We start from the raw sequence: 23,102 nt of genomic DNA, 5'->3' as shown, positions 1-23,102 counted from the left end.
CCGATCGCCTAGCGAAATCTCGGGAGAACCGTTTCGAAGCGCTTCTTGAAGCGGCCTCACCAACATCGCTACCGCGCTTAATGTATCCTCTTCGAGACGATTGAACTCGTCGAAACAACCCCAGGCACCCGCTTGTGCTAGACCTCCTAAGATACGCTTCATACTTCCAGTATCCATCCCTACAAATCAAGTCGACTATTCAATATATGGGTATCATGTATCAACGTGTTATTAAAACTTACAATTTCTTATCACTGGCACAGTGATGAAAGAGAAGCTTTTTACCTTCGTCGCAATTGAAAACTAGCACTAGTCTACCCAAGATGGATGCTAGCGCTTTTACGCTTTCGGTTTTTCCGGTTCCAGCAGGACCAGTCGGACTTCCGCCTAATCCGAGCTTCATAGCTTGCGTGAGAGCCAGGAAACACTTTTCTGTCAAGGGAGTTCTCACTAAGCCAATAGACGCTCCTTGGTACTCGAAGAGATAGGGTAATTCTGCGCCGGCACATCGCACCACGTACGTATCTTGATTCTTTAAAATATGCGAGATCATACACGATATAATAATCAGATGTTATATAGAATGCTCTTTATCTAGAGATATTATTGACAAGAACAATTTTTTTGAATTAATCTTGAATATAACAAAATATTATCCACTTTTAAACAAAATGTGTTAAGTCGATGTTTTCGCAAAATACGAAAAATACAAAAGATGGCGATATCTCTTGCAATATTGGTTTGAGCATAAAAATGTTAAAAGTTTTTTTTATATCTCGTAATATATCTTTAAATAACATACGAAAAATTATGATTTCCGAAACGTGGAAGTCTGTTCTATTGTATTATATATAATAATTATATTTTTCTATAGTTTTAACCGTATTATTCTAGTAATGTAAAATATTATATCGCTATCACGGTATATGATTCTCTTTATTAAGACACAAACATATTTTTTAATCGAGACTCACTTTTCTGTAACTCTTCAATTGTTTGTACCACATCCAATCGGCGTTCTCACCGGTTGCCACAATTCTCGACAATGTCCTGGCCACTTGCAAATGATGAACGGTATCCAACAAAAGACCGCGCGCTTTCAACGCTGTCAATTTGTCACCGGCGTCTTCCAATCCTCTGTATCTTGCTCTCTGCGTTTCCAGAAATTCAACAAGCTTTTGCAAAGCCGAGCGACCCTCCTTCAAAGCGCGTTCGCAACGCTCGGTAAATCCTATTCTTTCCGAAAGCAGCAGTATCTGTGTAGGATAAACGGACGGATCAGGCGTGGAGTCGTTCAAACATTTCTCTAAACTTTGACAGAGAGCCTTTTTCATTCCATTCTCGAGATTATTTAGCCATCGCGGTAGAGGTTCAGTGAGATCGATAGCCTCCGGTAATTTTAACATTTCACCTTCGGGCGACACAATCGCTGTTAATGTATCGTTTTCTTTTACTACTGAACCCACACCGTGATACAACTTTGGCAAATGAGCTTCCAAACCTCGTCCGCTGCCTGATACAAGCTCCAAAAGATCCTCGTCGCTGAGAAAATATAATCTCGGATACGCTGCACGTCTTTCCTAAAATTTCAAAATTTTACGTCGTGTTATAACACATCGGATGAGAACGTAAAACGCATGATTCTTCCCAAAAAATGTAATTATTTTTCGATTATCGAATTTTACCTCCAAAAATTCATCCAAACTCTTCTGACATCGATCTAGCAGATCCTTTAAATTTATTAAAGCTGGTAGAGAAAGTCGTCTCAAGAATGGTACTCGGGGATCTCGAGATACTTCTCCGATAATATATCTGAAAGTTTACAAAAGGATACAAATTGACGTTTAAATATAATATACAGATAAGATAGAAGAAAATTGTAGGAGGGAATTATAAACCTAAATTCTTTATCGGCCCTTGACCATTTTCCGGAATCATTTGGAGCCGCTCCACTTCCATAGACTGGATCCAGGTAAATCCATTTTCTCTGGACAATGCTAAGAACTTTAATTCTTTCCTCAAGCTCTGATAGAGCTGTTTCGCAGTGTGCCGCTCTAGATGCGAATCTTTCGTGTCCCGATGTGCCTTTGGCTCCTTCGAGCAAGAGCCTCAATTCCTCTGTTTTAAGAATTCAATTTGAAATAAAATGATACAAATTGCGCAATCAATATAAATAAACGTACCTATTTTCGCTAACAGACTGCCGTAATCTCCAACTAATAGAATAGTCATGTTCTTACTGTCAGTCGATTCTTGCAACGGAAGAGATGCCGTGTTTTCCCAAATCTCCAGATCCATTAACGCTTGTCGAATTCCGCTTTCTGCGATTGCACGTTTCGTTATTTCCTGAGAATAAAAAATATGTATTTTATGCAACGAAAATTTGAGAATTATGGTACAAAGATATACAACTCTTTCCTATCCATATTATGCCTTAGAAATGTATTATCTTTCAGTAATGTAAGATAATCATATATTTCTTTCGTGAAAAAATGCTAAAATAAATTTTAATTAATACCAAACTTCTAAATTGATACTTTTTTTAACAACTTGCACTATTCTAATATTACAATTACATTATCACAATTATTTTCATTAAATTAATATTGCAATTTCTCACCTTTACTCGGTCCTCATTTTTTTTCAGCGTCTGCGAGCAAGCAAGCAAGTCACCTAAAGTGATATCTCGTGGATTTTCGACCTTCAAGTCTAATATAGGAATTAACTCGGTCCAGTGCTCGTTAGCAATCTCATCTCCTCGAAGTAGCTGGATAGATTCGATCGTAGATCTGACTTCGTTAATCTTTTTACCAACGAAGGTGTCGATCTCCAAGTTATCCTGCAATCGAATCTTACTCTCCCAAGAATCGAGCCAATCGTGAAGTCTTGGTAATCTTCTCCTAGCCACGGCCCACTCTTCGGTTTCCTGATTCTTCAACTCCTCCAAAAACTCGGATTGAAACCTGTTTATCGCATTTAGCGTATTTTAATTAATTTTGTTGATTTTAGAAAGAAATAATAAAAAGTTATCTTTTTCCGTTAATACAATAAATTAGAAGTAAAAAATAAAGAAATAACCCAAATTTTATTGTTTTATAAATATTATACGAATGTATTGTATCAATTTTGTATGAAGTGTCTTTCATTGTAAAGTAACCTGTAATTTGATTCCTCAATCTCCAATTCGCGTTCCAATTGCGATAAATTAATCTCATCGTCTTCCAGAACACTCTCGAGATCAAGAGCTATTCTTTTACAATCCGCTTTCAAGGAATCCATTTGCGCATTTAAATTAAGCCAACGTTCCTTCATCAATATCAGCCAATCGAGTGTGAAATTCTCCGATCTTGCGGACCACTTGGCCTGCCATCTCTCTCTTTCGTCTCTCAGTGCTATCGCTTTATGGCGAAGATTAACTTTAGCATCTTCCAGTAAACGCGCCATAACAGCCTTATGCTTTTCCAAACGATCCCCTAGCTCCTGCCAAGCGGCATGAGCCGCGTTAACGCCTGTAAAGATAAAATCAACGAGAACTCAATTTATGTTTTTATTTAAGAAAGATTTATAAAAGAAACAGTTTCCAGAAGACGGAAAAAATTTCATTAAAGTATCATTTGGAAAAATATTACCATCGAGCTTCTCGCTGGTCCATGCAGCCATAACTTTGGCGAGTACAGCAACGACTTCCATTTCTTCAGCGATACCTGCCGACTGTTGCTCGATACGCGCATGGGCCTCGTGAGCTAATCCGACCTCCTCTACATCGCGCGGCCTACGTTCAAGCTCCTTGGATGCGAAGGACAGGAACTCGACGATAGCCATCAAACGCGAGGATGCTTCCACCCTTAAGTCGGAACACAGACGTTCCCAATAATGACGGGTCGCAGTCTCCAAATCGTTCCTTGTTGTTGCCGTGTCGATGCATATGCATGAAATTTTCACGTCGCAACCTCTTAATTTTCCAACCTGCGTCAGTGAAAATAAATGATTATTTAATTGGAACGATATAAATCATAAAAGTACAAGTGCGCTTAATACAAGAATAAATCGGAAAGCATAAGCTACATTTTTAAATGAATAAAATAGCAAGACACAAATATCACAATACTCAAAAATTTATTACAGTAAAAAATGTGCCGATTTTTAATATCTACATTGTTTTTTTTGTTTTTTTTTTTTCAAGAGAACAGTGTACTTTCTAATTTACCTTTAAAATATTTATAAAACTTACCTCTTGGGCCCATTGCTTGGCCTCCTTGAACGCTTTCGCCCATTCTTGAGGAGGTTTTCCTTTCAATCTAAATATATATAGATGATATAAAATATTATGCAATAATATACACAAAAAGCAGTATTACGATACATTATTTTAAAATTTAGCTTACCGTTCTCCAACATCGATATTGGCTGGCGTTGCTAAGTTTAGCCATTTCATTCTAAACAATTCGAGAGTGGACAGAGCGATTTCTACTTGCTTGTAAACGCCGCTAAAGAGATACGCATTCTTCTGCACCAAATCGCCAAAGTGTGCATCGGCGACGTCTCCGACGCCCCGAAAGTTTACCGGAATGGAAAGTGATCGGCGTATACCGGAATATAACTTTGCGCGAATGTCTTCGAGCGGCGGTCTCCATTGTAGAAGTCCATCCCGAAAAGTGAGCTCGACTCGGATCTCGGACAATTTCTTCGACAAGGATGGTAAAGCATTTCTATGCGCAAAATATACATGTTTTACGCAAAGAATTTTTGATAAAAAAAAAGCGTCACATTATTTAATAAAGTTTATATAAAATAAAATTTAAATATATCATTATATATAGAAAATTTAATTACAAGCAGGATCTTTTGTGTGTCGTTATACCTGTACGCTACGCCCAGTGTTTTTAAGAGTTGCCGATCCCAATGTAGTTTCCAAGCTTTTGCATTACCATACTCCGAATCCACCGCGTCGACGATCGCTCTCATACTTATCAATGTCTCCTTCCATACATTCTGATTTCCGACAAGATGCACAGCATCGCCTTTCAGCAAGTTCGACACGTAGTCTCGTAACGTGGAATGCTTTGAAATCAATTCTGAGTTTTGTCGAGCAAACTTCACCACCTGAAAATTTTTTTTTCCAATTTTGTTATATTATATTATATTATATTATATTTAATTTTATTTGCAGTTTTATTTTGTATCATCTTTACAAATAACAACGAAATTCTCACCAACTCTTTCAATCGAGCGGTATACGCATCGACGAGATGAGGGTCGGACCAAACGACACCCGATTGTTCCTGAACAGCACGCGCTAATTCGAGAGCCACCGTCAACATGAGCGGTCTTTGAGAGGGCACCATTCGATCGCCGATCGTGTTATGAAAGGTGGCGACCTGTTGAAGAGCTCTAGCTCGTCCGGCTAAAGACGCGGCTCTGTCTACGAGTTCTCTAATCTCTCTCGGTAGCTCGACGCCTTCGCCGGACAATGCTCTGGCTTCTCTGATCAGGGTCATTAATCGAGGATCATAGGTCACTCGCATCATGCTGGTGCCGGTAAGTTCTACTACTGGCGAATCGGTGCCCAAGCTTAATTCCTTCCTAGTTATCTCACTCTTCGTGTTGTTCACCTGGACGAATACAAATGTTAAGAAATATCAGTAATATATCATTTTAGATATAAAAAAATTTATGCAATTTTAAAAATTGCATCAGATTAAAAACGTAATTAAAGATTACCCATGACTCGACTAAATCCCGCCTTTTTTCTTCGGCTTCTTTCAACGCGCTCGACAATCGCGTCGCCACTTCTTCATACCCTGGCAAATCAGCGAGCAATTCCTTCCCTAATTTAGCCAGACTTTCTAGCCGTACTTCTGCAGATCTAGCGGCTTGGACCTCTTGCAGTACTCTAGGAACATCTAGAAGATCTTCCGTATCGGGACCAGCTAAACGACTTTCTACAATTTCGTGTTTCGAAAAAACACACACAAATGCAATGATTGATGAGTAAGTCTCGAATTATGTAAATTAACGTCTTTAAAATGTATCACATTATATTTACAATGATAACGTCGGAAGAGAAAAATATATAGTAAATAACACGATATAAAATCGATAATTAACGATATCTGCACGTAAAAAAAACACTCACAAATTTTTCTTTTTATTTCTGCATTAATTTTTTGTGAATTTTATGGCATTATATTTATAATGATTAACGATATAGAGAATATTTAATGCTCAAAAGTATTTTACCGATTAAATCAGGATACGCCGCAAGTAGCGATTCTCGTTCTGCACGCAATGCTCTCTTAAGCCCTTCCCTCTTCATTAACTCGCTATATTTCCCAAATTCAGATACCAAAGCACTCGGAGTATCAGCATCAGCAATATGATCCTTCAGCTTTTGAGCAACGCGCTCCTCAGCTGGCACCAGGCCCTCCTCAATCTTACGTCTCAGTCTATCCCATTCATCGTCCCAATGTTCATCATCGCTCGATGCAACTGATCGTAAATCGTAATTATTACTTAAAATGTTATTAACACGCATTGATCAAGAATTCGCTGAATCTTAGTTTCTATTTTTAATTATTTTAGTTATATTAATCGTCAAGTAATTCGTGAAAGGCACGCGAGGAAAGAGACTATTTTGTCGATCTTAATTTTAAAGATTCAAAGATATATGTGCTTGCGATTTGTCTCGGGAAATTATTGTAGAATATCTTTAAAGTAGAGCTCCATAGAGATACCTCTCATGTCATCAAATGATTGGAGTAGTTTCTCAATATCGAGTCCAGATCTTTCGCTCGAGGTCAGAAGTCTGCTCAATTGGCGATGCTGTGCACGCAAGTCTGACATTTGCCTGAAGAAATTAATCGCGGCTATATCTGTTATTTATTCCAAGTCGTTTCATACGCGTTGTCGCTTTACCTGAGACTTTTGCCAAGCTTCGAACATTTTCCGGGTACAAAGATCGCTCCTCGCCAAGGATGAAGCGAATAATGCGGCCAGAAAAGTTCTGTTAATTTCTGCGTGGCGTTTACCCACTTTTCGCACACTGTCGCTCCAAGTGCGATCGTTTCATCCTTTGCACGAGTTTCGGTTATGTCAACCTATCCAGCGATATTCCGTAAATCATTTTATCATATGTATTATATAACCAAGCGATCGTTTAATAGCGTTTTTGAAAAGAAAAATTGAACGACCATAGAAGCTCATTTGATTATTTTGGTTCAAGTTTTATTTATCAAGAGAAAAATTCGGTTTTTTTTTGCAAATTATTTTTAAAAAATTATATAGACATTTCAAAAAATTTTTAAAAATTTATGAATAAACTTTTTTCAAATTTTTTTTATTATTGCTAGACACAGTTGTTAATCGTGAACGATATATGATTGATTCTTAAGTCGACGTACCGCATTGAGATAATTCTGTGTTAATTGCACCATTTCGTTTCCAATTACATCGAGAAACGATTTCATTCGTTCCTCGGTATACGCTGGTCCGCTTAATTTCCATAAATCATCTACGAATACCGAAATGGCTTCACAAGCCTCTTCTACAGCGATTAATCCATCTCTATATTTAACATAAAAGTTATAATAACTGTACAATAGAGATAGTAAAGATATCTAAATAAAATAACAAAGAAACTTTGAATAAAAATCTTTAGTACATTAAAACCTGTTTTTTTTTTTCATTTTACTTATTATAAATTATTACAAGTTATACATTTATATGAAAAATTTTTTGTTAACAGTATTTTAATATTAACATCGATCGTGTATATCTTTGGAGCTTTTTTAATTATTTCATATTCCATATTTCAAGATATGCAGGAAGGAAATTAAATGCACCTCGACACCGCGGCATTTTCGAGTTCGACCCTGATGTTCTTCACCGATTTGGCGGCTTCCTCGCAAATAGTTTTCTCGTGCGACCGTTTCACCTCATCTCGCTTCCGTCGCCAATACTCTTCTTCCTCTGCGACGGTGATCGAGAATCCGGAGCTGAGCAGCTTCTCTTCGAGTTTCTTCAAATACGATGTGCTTAAGCCCGACGATCGGAGAGTCGGCGCCCAAACCTGACGAAGACCTTCGATCAATACCGATCCGTCTCCGCAGCCGATGGAAGCCACCTGGACCACGTCGTGAAAGTTCTCTTCCGTAATCACCGCCGCTGTCATCTGCGCTCATTTTTGCACCATCAGCAATGTATATGACGTGCCTGACTAAATCGTATTTCAGCTTTCTAGAAAATACTTTCTATTGTCGAGGAATAATCGCGCTCGTCAGAATTCAATATGACAGTCATTAAAGATCAACGAAAGAGAAACGTACAAATCAACGGTTGCATCAAAAGCAAATGAAAATGTTTCTCGACAACAGCAGCTTCTTTTCTCTACTCATTACATTTATATTTTCATCTACTTGTAGATATACATTTTTCCTTCCTATAGTAGAAGCTTTGTTAAGGTACCTTAAAGAAGACCAAATTGTTGACCGTCCCGGCGCCCAATTCGGTGCTCAATTTCAAACGAACTTGCTTCTGATCCGCGTCGATTGGTCTGGCGCACAGAATTTTACATGACGACTGCTCCAAGAAACGATCGAGGATCTCTCGATCCTCGATATCATCCTCATCGTGTTGCACGGATGCGCCGAAGAAATATCCCGCCGTGGAGGCTATGAGATATTTACGTTTATCGACGACTACCATTTCGATCGGTTTAAACACGCTTTTTTTGCAACGCGTCACAAATGGTCTCGGTGATTTCCTGAAAAAGCGACGTAATCGGGCTCACCAGGAGGTGCCGGGTCGTCACGACGACCAGCCATCAACACACAACAGCTGTAGCTATCGTTACACGCATCGCTGCACGTGCGCGAATGCGCGTGACGCTGCTCCAATCTGTCAGATTGCTTTCTATCTAATCGCACTATAGTAAAAAAATCTTTGACCTTATATATAAATATATGTATGGTATAATTATAGGTATGTATAGTATATTATATATGTGTGTAATATAATTATAGCTATGTGTAGTATATTATATTACATAGGTTATATAATAAAAGAACGATATTTTTACACAATGCCGTATCATAAACACTTTAAAACCTCGTAAAATGCGTCAAATTTCAATATGTGAATCGTCCATATAATACAATATATACTGAGATTGAAGAAATATGAATAATTATTGATTAATCGTTGAAAGAAATTGCATATAAAATTGCGAAAGTATATTGAATTAAAAAAGTACATTAAATTAAGAAAATATTTATTCTATTTAAAGAAAAAGTTAACTGACATTATTATTCAAATCCAAGAGTATTGATTCTCAGCAAGTGTACGTGTTGATATTATCATGCCGGTTACTAAATTTATCACAGTTATAGCTTAAACGCACAATTAATGAGCTCAACTCGTTCTCTGTGTTATGTGAAAGAAAAAAAGCTATAATTAATAATCTTATCTGACAGCTTCTAACTGTGCTTCTAATCAGCTGGAACTTATGACTTCTTAAAAAGACGCTACGTATACACATAACTTGTAATTTTTACGCGAATAGATTGCGTAAATTATACTAAAAAATTATAATAAAAACATCCAAGTATATCATGAAAGAAAATGATTTTAATTGCAAATAAAATGTTGAATACGATGCGAGAATAAAATAATTTTATCTTTACACGAAATAAATATCTAAGTTACGCGTAGATTCTCTCTTGAAAAGGAGGAATAACTCGCAGCTCTAAGAAAAAATTTAGAGATACACGTCAGATATTGAGAAGTTATAAAGTGTTTCCTACGTAAGTACTCTCCCTCGGTTTCTTTGACTGCATTATGCGCGGGATGCCTTGTAAATTTATGGAGCGTGCATACTTTGCGCCTTACGAGTGCTTATGCGATCGGAACGTACGCGTGTGTCGCGTGCTTGCTCGCATCAAGGCCGCAATATCGGAGCACCTTCCTCTCGGACCCTCGGCAAACGACTCTCCGACAATTCTATCTTCCATTATTATTTATTACATTATTCGTTGTTTTACGGGAGAAAATTTTACGCAGAAAATGATGAAGCGAGAAAAGTTTTTAAAAATATTGAGAAAGATGAAGGAGCATCGATATCTCGCGAAGAAGTCTCTGACTGAATATAGTCCGACATATACTCGGATACTGCAAGGCCGATACTGTCGGCAATGTTTCCTCATCGGCCACCGACGCCACGATAATGATCCATGGATCCACAACCTAGATCGCCATTCCAGACGCTCAGTCGTATCGCGAACATGCGCGTGTGAGCTCGATTTGTTGTTTCACGCAGACAAAGCGTTCGAAAGTAGATTTCTATTTGGGCTTTTTTTTTCCAACGACATATTTTCTCCTCAAGAATAGGCGACAACTTTATGCGGCAGTCGAACGGTACTCGCGGTGAGTTAAAGAGGTTTGCTTGACAGCTATACACGTTCGGCGACTTTCGCGTAGGAATTGTCTAAGAGTGTCTTCTATATAAAGTCAAGAATTATGGTGAATAATAGTTTTATTAATATATTTTGTTGTATATTATTAAACACTATCTTAGAAAGAAAAAAGAAGAGTAAAGAATTATCTAATGGCATAGTATCTCATGACATATTTGAGACATTTCAAGTACTTCTAATTATTATAGTTATAGTTTTTGAGAGTTGCAAATAATAGAAATAATTTTCTTAGTTGAGAAAAGTGCGAATAAATAATAAAATTTTTTATTCTTTATCTAGCATTACGTTTATTTTACACATTAACAAAATTAATCGGTTAATTTAATCAATTAAATATTGGAAATGTTTAAATTTAATATTAAAAATAAAAAAAATCTTTTTTTAAAAAAAGCTGCACGAGTAAAATTTTTGTTAAAGAAACACTGACTTTTCAAGTAAAATATTCACTGTGTATTCTATTTAATAAAATATCTATAATCAAAACGAAACAGTGCTTGTAAAACTTTTTATATGTTAGATATTTTCTTGATAAATGCCACGTAAAATAATTGTCAATTGAAGAGTATATACAGATGGTACCATGTAAATCCCTTTTTCTGATTATCTTTAATTTTAATATTTGTACAGCTGTCGAAATGCAGGGTCAAATGCACTCTGCATTCCATGATCAACAACAGACCGAGTGGCATTTTTGTATCGTTACTCGCAACATGTGCTTCTTTTATCGATATTTATCAAATCGTTAACAAAATGAATTCATCCCAAGACTTGGATTTTATTGCTTAATTAGTGCCATGATCTTGCTTAATAGGTGTCGATTATTTTTAACTCACTGCGTATTTTTGCTTAGAAAACAGCAATATTCTTTATAAATATAATACTTTTTCCGTTAATTTAACGCATATTATATCGTGTAGAGAATTATATCTCTCATGAATTATATATTTTATATATTGTAAAATATATATAAAATATCATACTAAAATTACTTCTTGATATAGAATCGAAATCATAAGGAAGACATTCTTTCCTTATTCTAATAAAATTGTAATTTACTATCATGTCTCGGAATTGATAAGTTTTGAACATATTTGAGAGATAAAGAAAGAGAGAGATAAAAAAATTATCACTTGTTTATGATTGTATAAATATGTGTGTATAATTAAGTTTTTGTTTACGTTTCATTTAATTGACTTGTATACATGTGCGCGTATACATAAAATTCAAATTTAGTCAGATAAACTAAGATAACAAAAATAGGGAAGATGGATATGTGTTGTGAAAACGCGAGAAATTATTCCGTATAATTAAGGATGAATCATGCATCGTGCATTCAAAGGCTCGTAATAATTGCGAGGAATTACGTAAAGAGATGCTTGCATGGCGTCCATAGAACTTTACATTTATGGACAGTAGTTGGATTTCTTCCAAACCTTCTTTTTTGAATTTTTTTAAACTTCCTCGCAACATATTATACCGAATAAAACATGTAGAACACGACAAACTAGTATTGTAAAGTATCAATTTAAAAAAAGAATTGTAGTCTTACTAAAGAGCAGGAAAAAATTGGGAAAAATTTTTTTATGTAAGTAATTAATTAAAAGTTTAAAAATTTTGCAACAATCTATACATTTATCATTTTATAAAATTTAATTTTAGTTTTTACCTTTTGTCTTTTCTCTATGTTTGTTTGCATATTTATAGATAGAGATCCACTTTCATATTTTTTATATATACAATACATTTTCTTTTTTTTTCTTCAGGTGTCAAAAAAACTTTATCGCTTCCTCCTCGACATGAGCATTGAAGGTAACAAAGGGTCTCCGAGCGTCATTACGCTCGCTTTTTCGATATTGACGCATTTTCTACTCGTGGCTCCTGTGATATATATCCTGGTAGTCGCTTTTGGACACTACAGTTTCTTCTCTTGGCATCCGATTTGCATGTCTGTTGGGGTAAGTGTCAATTTAAATTACTATAAAAGAAATAATAAAAAGGCTTGATAATTTTCAAGTCAGAGTGTTCATGTTTTATGATTACAATATGTATAAAAATCATGGATAAAACTATTATGAATCTTGTCTACTATGCAGTATGTCTTTTAATCTTTCTGTTGCAAAGTTTTATTGTATTATAATTTTATAATTCCCGATATTTCTTTATTCTTGTTGTGGCGAAGGTCGGTCTGCTGATCACAGAGGCTGTCTTCAGCATCTCCGGTGAGGCGTACATTGCTTCGAGGCTACCCAGGCGTAACCGAGTGACGATACACTGGATTCTACACACGATAGGTCTAACCATAATCGGGATCGGTTTCATCATCATTATCGTCAACAAGATAAACAATGATAGAAAGCATTTCGCCACGACTCATTCACAATTGGGCTTGGTAACGATTATACTGTCCGTTCTGACCGCCACTTTCGGAATCCTGGCCAACAACACGGTATGGATATATCCACAAATAAGACCAGTGCTCATCAAGGTCGCTCATGCCTGCGGCGGCATCGGCATGATTATACTTTTACTGGCGACTCTCATCAATGGAACCTACACCAAGTGGTGGCCCGGCACCGTCACGGGAAGAGACTTGATCTTTGCATCATTATTTTTCGCGGGCGTTTTAATACTCGTGAAACCGATACTCGGCGCTTTCTCGAGGTGCAGAGTCGTATTTGGACCACCCTCGAGTGATACGTAAGGGTGACGAAAGTCTGATGTCTGATCGCGCCGCACCTCGAGAGAAACCAATTGCGAGAAGTCGTCGCCCTGAGAAACAAAATATACTTGATCGATCGAATTATATCGAAAAACTAACGATTATAAAAATTGGGTGTCTTGTGTTCTTGATGTAATCTTCGTAGAATACCCAATGGAATAGCGAGAAGCCAAAGATCGTAGAACTAATCTTGTTAGCTGAATGTTATGCCTCACCGATACCATCGGGAAATGTTATTCATTGATATGAATAATAAAGAAAAAAATACCACGTTCTATACCAACGATCAATCAATTATGGCGAAAAAACCCGGTAGCGCATCGTTGATACCACATGAATAACAATACTTTATTGATTACACACGCATCATATACATTTATCTCACACATTATAAATTTATACATATATACGCGTACGCACGTGTATGTATTTTTGTGTGTGGGTGTGCTATATATATTTTTTATAATACAATGTACATGTATATATATAGTAAAACACAACGCGCGTATTTATTTGATATTTCCACATATCTTTATATATACTTTACTTCACATATTAACATGTAATAACTTTTCTGAATCGTTAATAATTTTTGTCTGAGTTCAGTCCCTCGTTTTTCTTCTTTTACTTCCATACAATTATATAAGATTATCCAACAATATGTAAACACATACATACAACCTCGTTTTGTCTTCGAAATAGAATCATTTTTTTATATTGTTTTGCTCTGTAACTCTCTTCCTTGTATACATTTATTCAAGGCATCATTGTGTCTTGATTGTATGCTATTTTTAGTGTAACTGTTTAACATTAAAACATCAGTATCTCTCTCATATTATCAGTTCTACAATAAAATCGCTTTCTTACAGAAAATATTTATTCTAAAGATAATCGCGCAAATCAGCCAGTCAAAGAAACGCGTTTCTTTTGCGCAAATACATCCTCGAATATAATGATCTTGAGTAGAAGCTCCTTTTTCTACAATCTGTTTTTTCTATTATAAAAAAGAAGCTACTCTTAAAAAAGAGAGAGAAGCTTCTTTTTCATGTTTTATAATTATATATTAGAATACATTATTTTGTACTGTTCGCTCTACTGGTTGCTCCTAATGACACAATTAAAACTGTAACATTATGCGATAATAACAATTTCTTCAAGCACTTGCCACAAAAATATAACACAAAACAAAAAAATCTGTCATTTCTGTTAATTATTACAATTTATCTGTTTTGTAAAATTATTTAATTGTTAGAACAGAAATCTTACGATGTAAACGAAAAAATGCGGCTTATATCAGATCTTATTTTTTTTTAGATTTGAAATTATTCCCATAAACTAACTCGATCGAATTTAATAGTGTTATTATTGTATTATCGCCGCGTTGTTACTGTTCACAATGCGTCATTGCTCTTAATCCTACTTATTATTAAAACAGTCAACCATTTGACTTGGCCGGTATGAGACAGAACCAGTGACTAACATTATTAATTATCATTATTTTTTTTGCACGGCAAGCTATATACTTTTAATAATCATTAAAGGCCGCGCCATATATCAGGTAACTTTTGCATATAGTCTAAAAACATTAATATTATTAAACATCTAACTGGTTTAATGGGTGATTGATTCAAGGAGAGAAGCAATCGTAGATCTAACGGCACTTTTATAATATAACATATTGGCTATATGTAACTTTCTCGAAATGCAGCTTATCAAAACGTTCTTTTTCTTTACTTTCGTGTTTGTACAAACTTGTATAATCTAAAGTGAAAATTTCACAATTATTTAATATTGCAATTGAACGTGCATTCATATTAATTATAATATTTATAGAGGCTGTTTCAGTTTTAGTCATGGAATTATTAAAATATACCTTTATTTCCGTTACACATTCTCTAAAATCTTTAGATTTCTAATTTTGTAATAGTTTTTGATTTTAGTTGCAAACAAAAAGATTTGATTTCCGATTCATCTGTCATTTTATAGAGAAGAGAAGATATATTGAAAATAAAATTATGAAAGTTTAAAAGACCGATCTCTACCGGAGAGTATCATGTCACAAAATGATTAATAGTACAAGCTATATAAACAGTAAAAGCTATTCTGAACAAGACACGCTTCGGATAATTGATATATCGATATCCAAATATGCAAATCCATTCAGAGCTAAAGCTACTCTTTTCATTTATAAATTTTTCAACTCATTCGGAATTGTCTTTCCTTTGAAAAAAAATTATCTCAAGGCATCAATAGTTTTTTTTTTTTTTTAATTATAATAGTGATAGTTGAGATATACAATCTTTTGCTAGTTTATCACTTAATATTATTCAAAAAATATTTTGCGTTAAAATAAAGAATTTCAATCTTTTCTGCTAATTGCGCTATTATATACTCGTCAATAAACTTATATTAGCTTCCTCCATAAATTCACTAATTATAATACATCTTACAACTTTCTTGTCTACTTCTCCATTCGTTATCATCTTTTACTGCATATCCAAAATATCTATAATCTATTCCCTGAAAACTTTTGCACATTAAAAAGATACGTACCAATAGATATTAGCGATTTTCGACATTTACTGTAAGGGATTATTATACATTAAATTTTCTCCTCGGTTTCTTTATTTTCACGTGCTACTTACTTTTATCTTTACTAATTTCATCTCTCCATTTGTTAGATGTATCGTAAATTCGTTTTCATGTGTAATAAGTTATACATATAGCTTCTAATTCTCTCTATTCCATTGCATAGTTAAAATAATCAACAATCTTTGCAAATAAATATTTATCTATGTATTATGAAATGAATCATTGTAATATCCCGTATCATACATTTTGATATCGTATCTTTTTCAATTTCTTTTAATCACTACTTAATTTTATACAGATTCTTGCATTTTTAGCCATATTTTGGCTACAAACTTTTAATTAACTTTTTATTCAAGTTTTGCTATTAAACTATTTGATTAGGGAGAAATATCGCAGTTTACTACTGCAAAAAATTTATTGCAATCTTAATTTACTACAAAACAAGATAAAGAATTTGTAAAAGCCTATACACATGTTTAATAAAAGGCCTGTTTCTTGAATAATTAATCGTAAGGATTAAATCCAATATAAAAGTTATATTATTTTTGATAGAATAATTTAGAAAAAAATACGATTTAAGATATATTGTTTTATAAATAGAATTGAATAAAAAAATACAATAAAATAATTCATCTCATATTGCCAATCGTAATTGATATTGCCAACATTATGTGAGAATACTTGTTCATTCCAATTAGACTTACCTTATATTGGACACACTGTATCTTCGACATAATTATTTTAAGATTTTGTTATTGTACGTAAAACAAACGTATCATATCATACCTGCTGCGAGGTAATTAGATCGGTTTTACTAGAATTCTTAAGAATCGATGGTCCGGGAAGTTTCTGAGTTGTGGTGACGGCGCTGGGCGGTTGTACCATCATCGGTTGACCATTCACCAAAATAATCGTGTCTCGTACTGAATCGTATGCTCCCGGTGGTCCTTTGAGACACGAATATAAATATTATAATTCGATGTCCATGATTATTGACATTCGAAGTGATGAACAATCATTACCTGAGGAAGGCGTATGAATCAGAGTTTTGGAAGGTGTGAAAGAATTTCGCGATACCGGACCCCAGTTGGATGTTGGTTGTAACAATATTTTTATACGATCCCATATATTTTTATTTTTGCCCTTTCTTTTCTTTGATTTTTCATAGGATTCGCTGTTATCGAGCTCATCGTCATCATCATCATCTTCGTCATCGTCATCATAAGCTGATCGCACACGCTGTTCTTTCAGTTGATCCTAAATTGTCATCTCTTGTATAGAATATTCGTCATCATGCTACTGTATTTAAATAAAGAGATCGTTTCACAACTTACTATAGCTAAACCGACAATGATTAAAACGGGAAGCATACTGATAACCCAGCCTAATACATCCGCCCATTTCGGATAAATGTAAGTTCCATATTTGACAGGCTCGTATTTTACCCAATTAAAGCAGAGAATGAAGAATAGTGCGGCGGGTGTGATAACTTTCCACATCCACGTCCAGAAAAATCTCCATAAACGACCTCGAGGCCCGATCATCTGTTCAACATCGTTCAGAAAGCGATCCGCTCCATATATCCATGCCACGAGAATACATTCGGTTATAGCGATCAACAAAACGGACCAATTGGCAGCGTACTTGTCCATTAATTGCAGCCAGTACATGCCGGCCTATGAAAGAAAAATGAAAGTTGGTTCAATAATATGTGCCAAAAATCTAGAATAATTTGTCTTCTATATTCAAAAAACAAAAACTAAACGAAACTTACGTTCGTGGTGAAAATAATGCCACCGGCATAGCCGATTACTGAAACTCCTAAAACGACCCAAATCTTATAATTTCTCAATGCTGGAATGCCATCGAGCATCGCCGTAGTAACAGTCTCCATGAGAGCGAATTGCGAATCGAGACCTAGAGTGAGCAACATGATGAAGAATAGCAGCGACCAAACAGGCGCAATCGGCAGACGAGACACAACCTACGAACAGTCATCATACAAAGAATCTTTGATGATTATATTTGAATATCAATATAGCGCGCCAATATATAAGTTGACGAGAAGATTACATATCTCATTCAATTTAATTTTTTTCACTTAGCATAAATAATACTATATGAATAAATGATAAAAGATGAAAGATGTGAAAAAATGTGCATAGTTCCTATACTTAATTAAGATCTAAATATATAATTGATAATAACCTCCGGATAAACAATGAAAGCCAAACCAGCGCCTTCATCTACCACTGACGCCACTGGTACGTCGAGCTCATGAGCAAGGAAGCCGATCACCGAAAAGATGACCAGGCCGGCGAAGAAGGAAGTTCCAATATTGCTAATCGCCACAATTAAAGAGTCTTTGTAACAGTTGTTGGTGAACTTATTATACGAACTTAAAGTGATTAAACCTCCCCAGGCCGGACTCAAAGCGAAAAAGATCTGTACCGCGGCATCTCCCCATACTTTAGCAGACATTAATCTTTTCCAATCGGGTGTCAGATAGAAAAGTATTCCTTCGTTAGCGCCAGGAAGTAAAATTCCACGAACAAAAAGAGCGACCTAGGAAAAAAATATACAATTGTTTTATAAAAAACGCTAAATTTCTGTTACATATAATCATAAATTAATTATGAACATACCAGAACGACGTATGGGAAAAGAGCGGTGAAGTATACGACTTTGCCCGAGCTTTGAACGCCTTTGCTCAGACAAAGAAATACGATAATCCATGCTAGAAAAAGACTAGCCGCCATGAATGGTCGAATCGATCCAGTTTCCTCAATCCCGCTACTAATTCCCAATACATGATTCCTAGAGAAACGAGAAAATTTTCTCTCTGTATATTTTTTATTTAATTGTTGCTTTTGAAAAGAGAGTGAATTATGTATTTATTCATATTACGAATTATATATTTTGAACTAAAATTATATTATTATTATTATTAAAAAACTAATCCAGTTCACAAGAGATAAAGCATATGCAAAAGGCTGATCATCACAAGGTAAAAAGTATGGCTGTACAAATATGACTTATACAGATACAAAATTAGATCGACAAATTGATAAAACATCGTGATAAGATAAATGAAATAAAGCGCTGAGAAAAAACATAATTAGCTTATATGATGTATGTCATTACTGAAAATATTCCTCAGCCGGCGGTCTTTTGATTGCACTAGTTATATTCTCGATAAACAAACCCATCGCAGTCATTTGAGTTGAATTGAGACATTTTCTTTTAAAATAAGTAGCGTTTTGAGAGACACAAGCTTCAGCAGCGTCTGGCATGAAACAATCCTCGGTACTCCACTCTATTTCGCATTTGCTCCAAGGCAATTCCCAACCACCTGTGCAAGAAATTTAAATAAATAAATGTAAAAGTTTAAAATATACAGAATTTAATTTTAATGATTGGCGTTTTTATATGAATCAAGAGCTAATCTTTCCATGGCGCAAGAGGAAAATTATATCAAAGATAATTACCAATCATTGAAAATTTCCAATTTTCAATTCCATATATTTGTATAATTAAGTTTCAAAATAAAATTTTATTGAGAAGCAAAGTTTACCAAAATCTACTAACAATAAGAAATAAAGTGTTGTGCGCACTAGTTATATTTTTTCTAAAATTTAGTTTTAAAAAAAATTCCTTTTCTTTAATCGTTTACAAATCTGATATTATTAGCACAACAATGGTACTAAACATTGTCGTTAAAAAAGTATCAATTTGTCAGAGAATTTGTGTCAGTCTTAAAAGTAAAATCGAATTACGTATAAAATTTTCTATACATCAGTATAATTATTTACCAAAAATTGAGGCAAATATGTAATACAGCGTCCAGGCGATGATTAGATTATAATAGAGCATCACAATGGAACTAACGAGAACCATTCCGTATCCTAAGCCGCGAAGCAACGGACAAAACTGCTTGTAAGCTGCTACCGGTCCGAGACTGGCATATTGTCCTGTGGAATAGAAAAAAGGACAATATAACGGTTGCAAATAATTCGCATTGTCACAAAGTGTTTGATATCATTGTTTCGTTCACCTAAAGAAAGTTCCATGAACATAAGAGGCAATCCAGCGATGATGAGCATCACGGTGAATGGTATCAAGAAAGCACCGCCGCCATTCGAGTAGCAGAGATACGGAAATCTCCAGACATTTCCGAGGCCTACGCTATACCCCAGAAGAGATAATAGAAAATCGAATTTCCCCGTCCAGGTTCCACGTTCCGGATGATCATCCTCACTGCCCTGCAAGGGCGCTTGACTATTGGCCACTGAATATTTGTCTTCATTCTATAAAAAAAAAATAACATCATTATTTATTTTTTTATAATATTTATTAGTTCTATTTAAATAATTTTACGCGATGCATTCGATCGTGATGATATATGATATATGAGATTCGGACAGATATTCATCAAATTAATGTAAATCTAACTTACATCCCAATCCAGATAAGGACGTATTCTTGAAGATGCCTCTTCCATTTTCTACATCGATATGATTTCCCGCTGCCGTAATATCAATTGTTTCTTCGTTTTCTCATGGCTACCGAATCGTATCCATTAAAATTCAATTGTTAATCGTACTAATTAGCTCTCTTTAGCGAATGGACGTTTTACGCGTTCATTTCTTCGAATGTTCTGTGTGTAAAAACTTTTTAGCTGATATTAGAACATTAAATATTCTTCTATTGTTACGTTTATCTCACATAAAAGATACGATAAACTGCCTTATTTTATTCTAAAGAATACAAAAAGATGCAAGAAAGCAAGTACTTTTTCTTGCGGACAAAATGTTTCATCTCGATTTTCCGTCATCTCTATATCGAAATTCGCTACATCATTTTAATAATAATTATTCGCGTTCTAATTGAGTTATTATTGGATTAACACCAGAAAGATAGATACGCGCTAGGGTAATGACGCAATCGGTCATGTTGGAAAAAAACTTAATATTTCTATACATAACTTAATTGAAATAAATATTGTATAAATCTCAAAATTACATTAAATTATTTTTTCGTTTGACTAAAAATATATTAAAAATATTCTTGTTAATACAACAATATTGCTTTTTTTCAATGCAAAAAAGCTAATTATAAATTATAATTGAATACTAACCAATTTCCGATTAGTACTATTTTTCTAATTAATATTTGATGATGCAAATAATACTGGAAGAGATAAAATATTACTTAAATTAAGATTAAAATAAAATGATGTCGATGAACCAAACATAAATTTATAAATTCGTGTCTTTATTGTATATATTATATATGTATGTCACTTACTTGTGTCTTTATCGACTAAAATCACGCATATTCATACATCCATTCAAGCATTTTGAAACACAGACATGTTGCCGGTATTCGTCACAGCTGATGATTGACACTATCGATCTACCTATCAACCTTGACAGAGAATCTTGCCAAGGTCAGACTCGCACTGTCATTAAATGTCAAGGCCACTCTCGGCAGGTCTATGATCGCGAAAAGAGAACGGAAGAAGGAGAAAGAAAAAGAACCGGGAGATGAAGAGAGGCAAACAGATGTGGAAAATTGATTGAAGGAGCGATCCGTGCCCGGGCAACTCGCCGGCCTATCTGGCTGTCTGCTTATAAGGGAGCTTTTCTATTTGTGACCCTCTTTACCTCTCTCTCTCCACAACCCTGTTCACTCCCGCGTTCCTACTACCCTATATTCTCTCTCTCTTTCGCGCCCAGATGAGACCTGTCGCGAGCCTCAAACTCCACTCAGATCGATCGATATTACTGCTCCTGCGAGCTGTGTTCCATCCTAAACCTTGTTTCTATCCTCTCTCTTACTTCGGCCACTTTCTCAGTGCTATCGCATATCATTATTTATTCTATTTAGGCCAGGTTTAGCTTCAGGGAGGGAAATGCATATATGTACTCGCAAGAAGAAATCGATGAAATTCAGGAGTAATGGAAGGATTAATCCGTTTATCATCTATAATGTATAACTTGAAGATTAACATTACTGATAAGCATAACGAGAGTAAAGATCAGAAATTTTTTTATGTAAAAAAATTAAATCTTAATTTTTTTCGTATGTAAAACGAAGAATTATTCTTCCAAATAACCGCATTGTGCGTTAAAAGGTTTTGAAAAATTCAGGGAAGTAAAATATTATTTTGAAATTATCATATACAATATGTAGAAGAAATTGTCATATAAAGGATCTATGTCTATCTTGATTATACTTAAATTAATTGATTGAACAAGTCAATTGAAGATAATTAAAAAATGAATCATAATTTTTTATTTTTATAAATTTTACCCAACCTTAGAAAAGAGATAAAAAAAGAAGCATTATTAATTTCACTTTCTATTTAATCTTACATAACCGTATTGAATGCTGCTGTGCAACTATACACAATAATTCATCACCTTTACCTTTCAGGAAATTGTCGATGCATCTCTTTATTGATTTCCGATGAGTTAATTGTCACTGCCATCAATAGAAACTACTGTTATCTTCCTCCACAATATTCATTTTTCTCACCATGCATCCTTTTTCACATATTCGTCATTTTACGAGTTTACATGTATGATTTTTGGTAAATGCTGCAGGATCGAGAATTGTTGCAATCGTACGCTAAGAGAAAACCTGTTCGAAAAAAGAACATGAACTGACGAGTTCAAATATCAAACTTATAATTCAATACATCATATAAATAAGTGTAATAACGCTTATATAGTATAATTAACAATTGCGATGATTGATGATGTGATTATTAAAACAATTGTTTATTGATAAATTTTACAGTTGTATTAAAATATAACTACCTTGTTTAACCTAATACTTGTGCGTTTATAAGTAGAAATAATTTAGCGGTTTTCCTGCCGGATATATTTTTTTTCACAAGTGCGAGAGACATTAAAAATGTCCAAGCGATCAGTTGTAACTCTAATAAAACAAGGAAAGTATTCGCGTGCGAGTCGCGTATGCATATTTATACCTGGATAATTTTTCAGTGAGCGCAGTTATATTTTGAAGATATCTGCCGCTAAAATGGCGATTTGAAATGCAATGAATATATCGATTTATCGCATAGTGATGACGCACGATCGCGATTAGGGTGCATTCGAAAATCCTCCTCGTAGGGTAAAGTAGCTTAAATTGACCAATCAGGACGAAGAAATCTTTTCTACTTTTGTCCTGATTGGTCAATTCAAAGCTACTCTATTCTACGAGGAGGGGGAGGATTTTCGAACGCACCCTTAGTCGAGAGCCGTGCGCGATAACTCGTGGCCCCGTTGGTGCCGATTGCAAACGGTAGACGT

General features: G+C 34.8%; 3 protein-coding genes across 4 annotated transcripts in view; 1 reads left to right on the top strand and 2 right to left on the bottom strand.

Annotated features, from left to right (window-relative positions):
* Positions 1 to 8,882, bottom strand: part of LOC115236684 (cytoplasmic dynein 2 heavy chain 1) — a 20,588-nt gene extending 11,706 nt beyond the window's left edge. The window contains exons 1-20 of the mRNA XM_029809287.1: positions 8,464 to 8,882; positions 7,842 to 8,170; positions 7,401 to 7,563; positions 6,916 to 7,097; positions 6,735 to 6,847; positions 6,241 to 6,489; positions 5,722 to 5,942; positions 5,214 to 5,612; positions 4,862 to 5,103; positions 4,386 to 4,709; positions 4,232 to 4,298; positions 3,630 to 3,966; positions 3,158 to 3,509; positions 2,621 to 2,963; positions 2,184 to 2,346; positions 1,899 to 2,118; positions 1,686 to 1,812; positions 975 to 1,580; positions 286 to 532; positions 6 to 179 (exon numbers count right to left, since the gene is read on the bottom strand). Coding sequence (XP_029665147.1) covers positions 6 to 179; positions 286 to 532; positions 975 to 1,580; positions 1,686 to 1,812; positions 1,899 to 2,118; positions 2,184 to 2,346; positions 2,621 to 2,963; positions 3,158 to 3,509; positions 3,630 to 3,966; positions 4,232 to 4,298; positions 4,386 to 4,709; positions 4,862 to 5,103; positions 5,214 to 5,612; positions 5,722 to 5,942; positions 6,241 to 6,489; positions 6,735 to 6,847; positions 6,916 to 7,097; positions 7,401 to 7,563; positions 7,842 to 8,170; positions 8,464 to 8,703 — 5,098 coding nt within the window. The 5' untranslated portion in view covers positions 8,704 to 8,882. The remainder of the gene's footprint in view (positions 1 to 5; positions 180 to 285; positions 533 to 974; positions 1,581 to 1,685; positions 1,813 to 1,898; positions 2,119 to 2,183; positions 2,347 to 2,620; positions 2,964 to 3,157; positions 3,510 to 3,629; positions 3,967 to 4,231; positions 4,299 to 4,385; positions 4,710 to 4,861; positions 5,104 to 5,213; positions 5,613 to 5,721; positions 5,943 to 6,240; positions 6,490 to 6,734; positions 6,848 to 6,915; positions 7,098 to 7,400; positions 7,564 to 7,841; positions 8,171 to 8,463) is intronic.
* A 1,350-nt stretch (positions 8,883 to 10,232) lies between these two features.
* Positions 10,233 to 13,792, top strand: LOC115236687 (cytochrome b561 domain-containing protein 2-like). 2 transcript variants are annotated; one of them, XM_029809290.1, is made up of 3 exons: positions 10,233 to 10,419; positions 12,233 to 12,424; positions 12,649 to 13,792. In XM_029809290.1, exons 2-3 carry the CDS (start codon positions 12,266 to 12,268, stop codon positions 13,168 to 13,170), a joined length of 681 nt encoding a protein of 226 aa, XP_029665150.1. In that variant the 5' UTR covers positions 10,233 to 10,419; positions 12,233 to 12,265; the 3' UTR covers positions 13,171 to 13,792. The 2 variants fall into 2 exon arrangements, with proteins under 2 accessions (XP_029665150.1, XP_029665149.1); XM_029809289.1 differs by having other exon boundaries at positions 10,233 to 10,515.
* Positions 13,793 to 15,441: 1,649 nt separating this feature from the next.
* LOC115236685 (sodium- and chloride-dependent glycine transporter 1-like) lies at positions 15,442 to 21,541 on the bottom strand. Its single transcript, XM_029809288.1, has 11 exons — positions 21,088 to 21,541; positions 20,237 to 20,437; positions 19,835 to 20,087; positions 19,593 to 19,751; positions 18,925 to 19,132; positions 18,426 to 18,597; positions 17,989 to 18,345; positions 17,555 to 17,764; positions 17,115 to 17,456; positions 16,803 to 17,037; positions 15,442 to 16,727 (listed from the first exon to the last, which is right to left on the bottom strand). The coding sequence occupies exons 2-11, from the start codon at positions 20,279 to 20,281 to the stop codon at positions 16,561 to 16,563; spliced, it is 2,148 nt and encodes a 715-aa protein (XP_029665148.1). The 5' UTR covers positions 20,282 to 20,437; positions 21,088 to 21,541; the 3' UTR covers positions 15,442 to 16,560.
* Between the last annotated feature and the right edge of the window lie 1,561 nt (positions 21,542 to 23,102).

The sequence above is a fragment of the Formica exsecta genome, unplaced genomic scaffold (genome assembly GCF_003651465.1).
Source record: "Formica exsecta isolate Colony F162 unplaced genomic scaffold, ASM365146v1 scaffold26, whole genome shotgun sequence".
Taxonomy (NCBI): domain Eukaryota; kingdom Metazoa; phylum Arthropoda; class Insecta; order Hymenoptera; family Formicidae; genus Formica; species Formica exsecta.
This window is presented reverse-complemented; position numbering and strand designations above follow the sequence as displayed.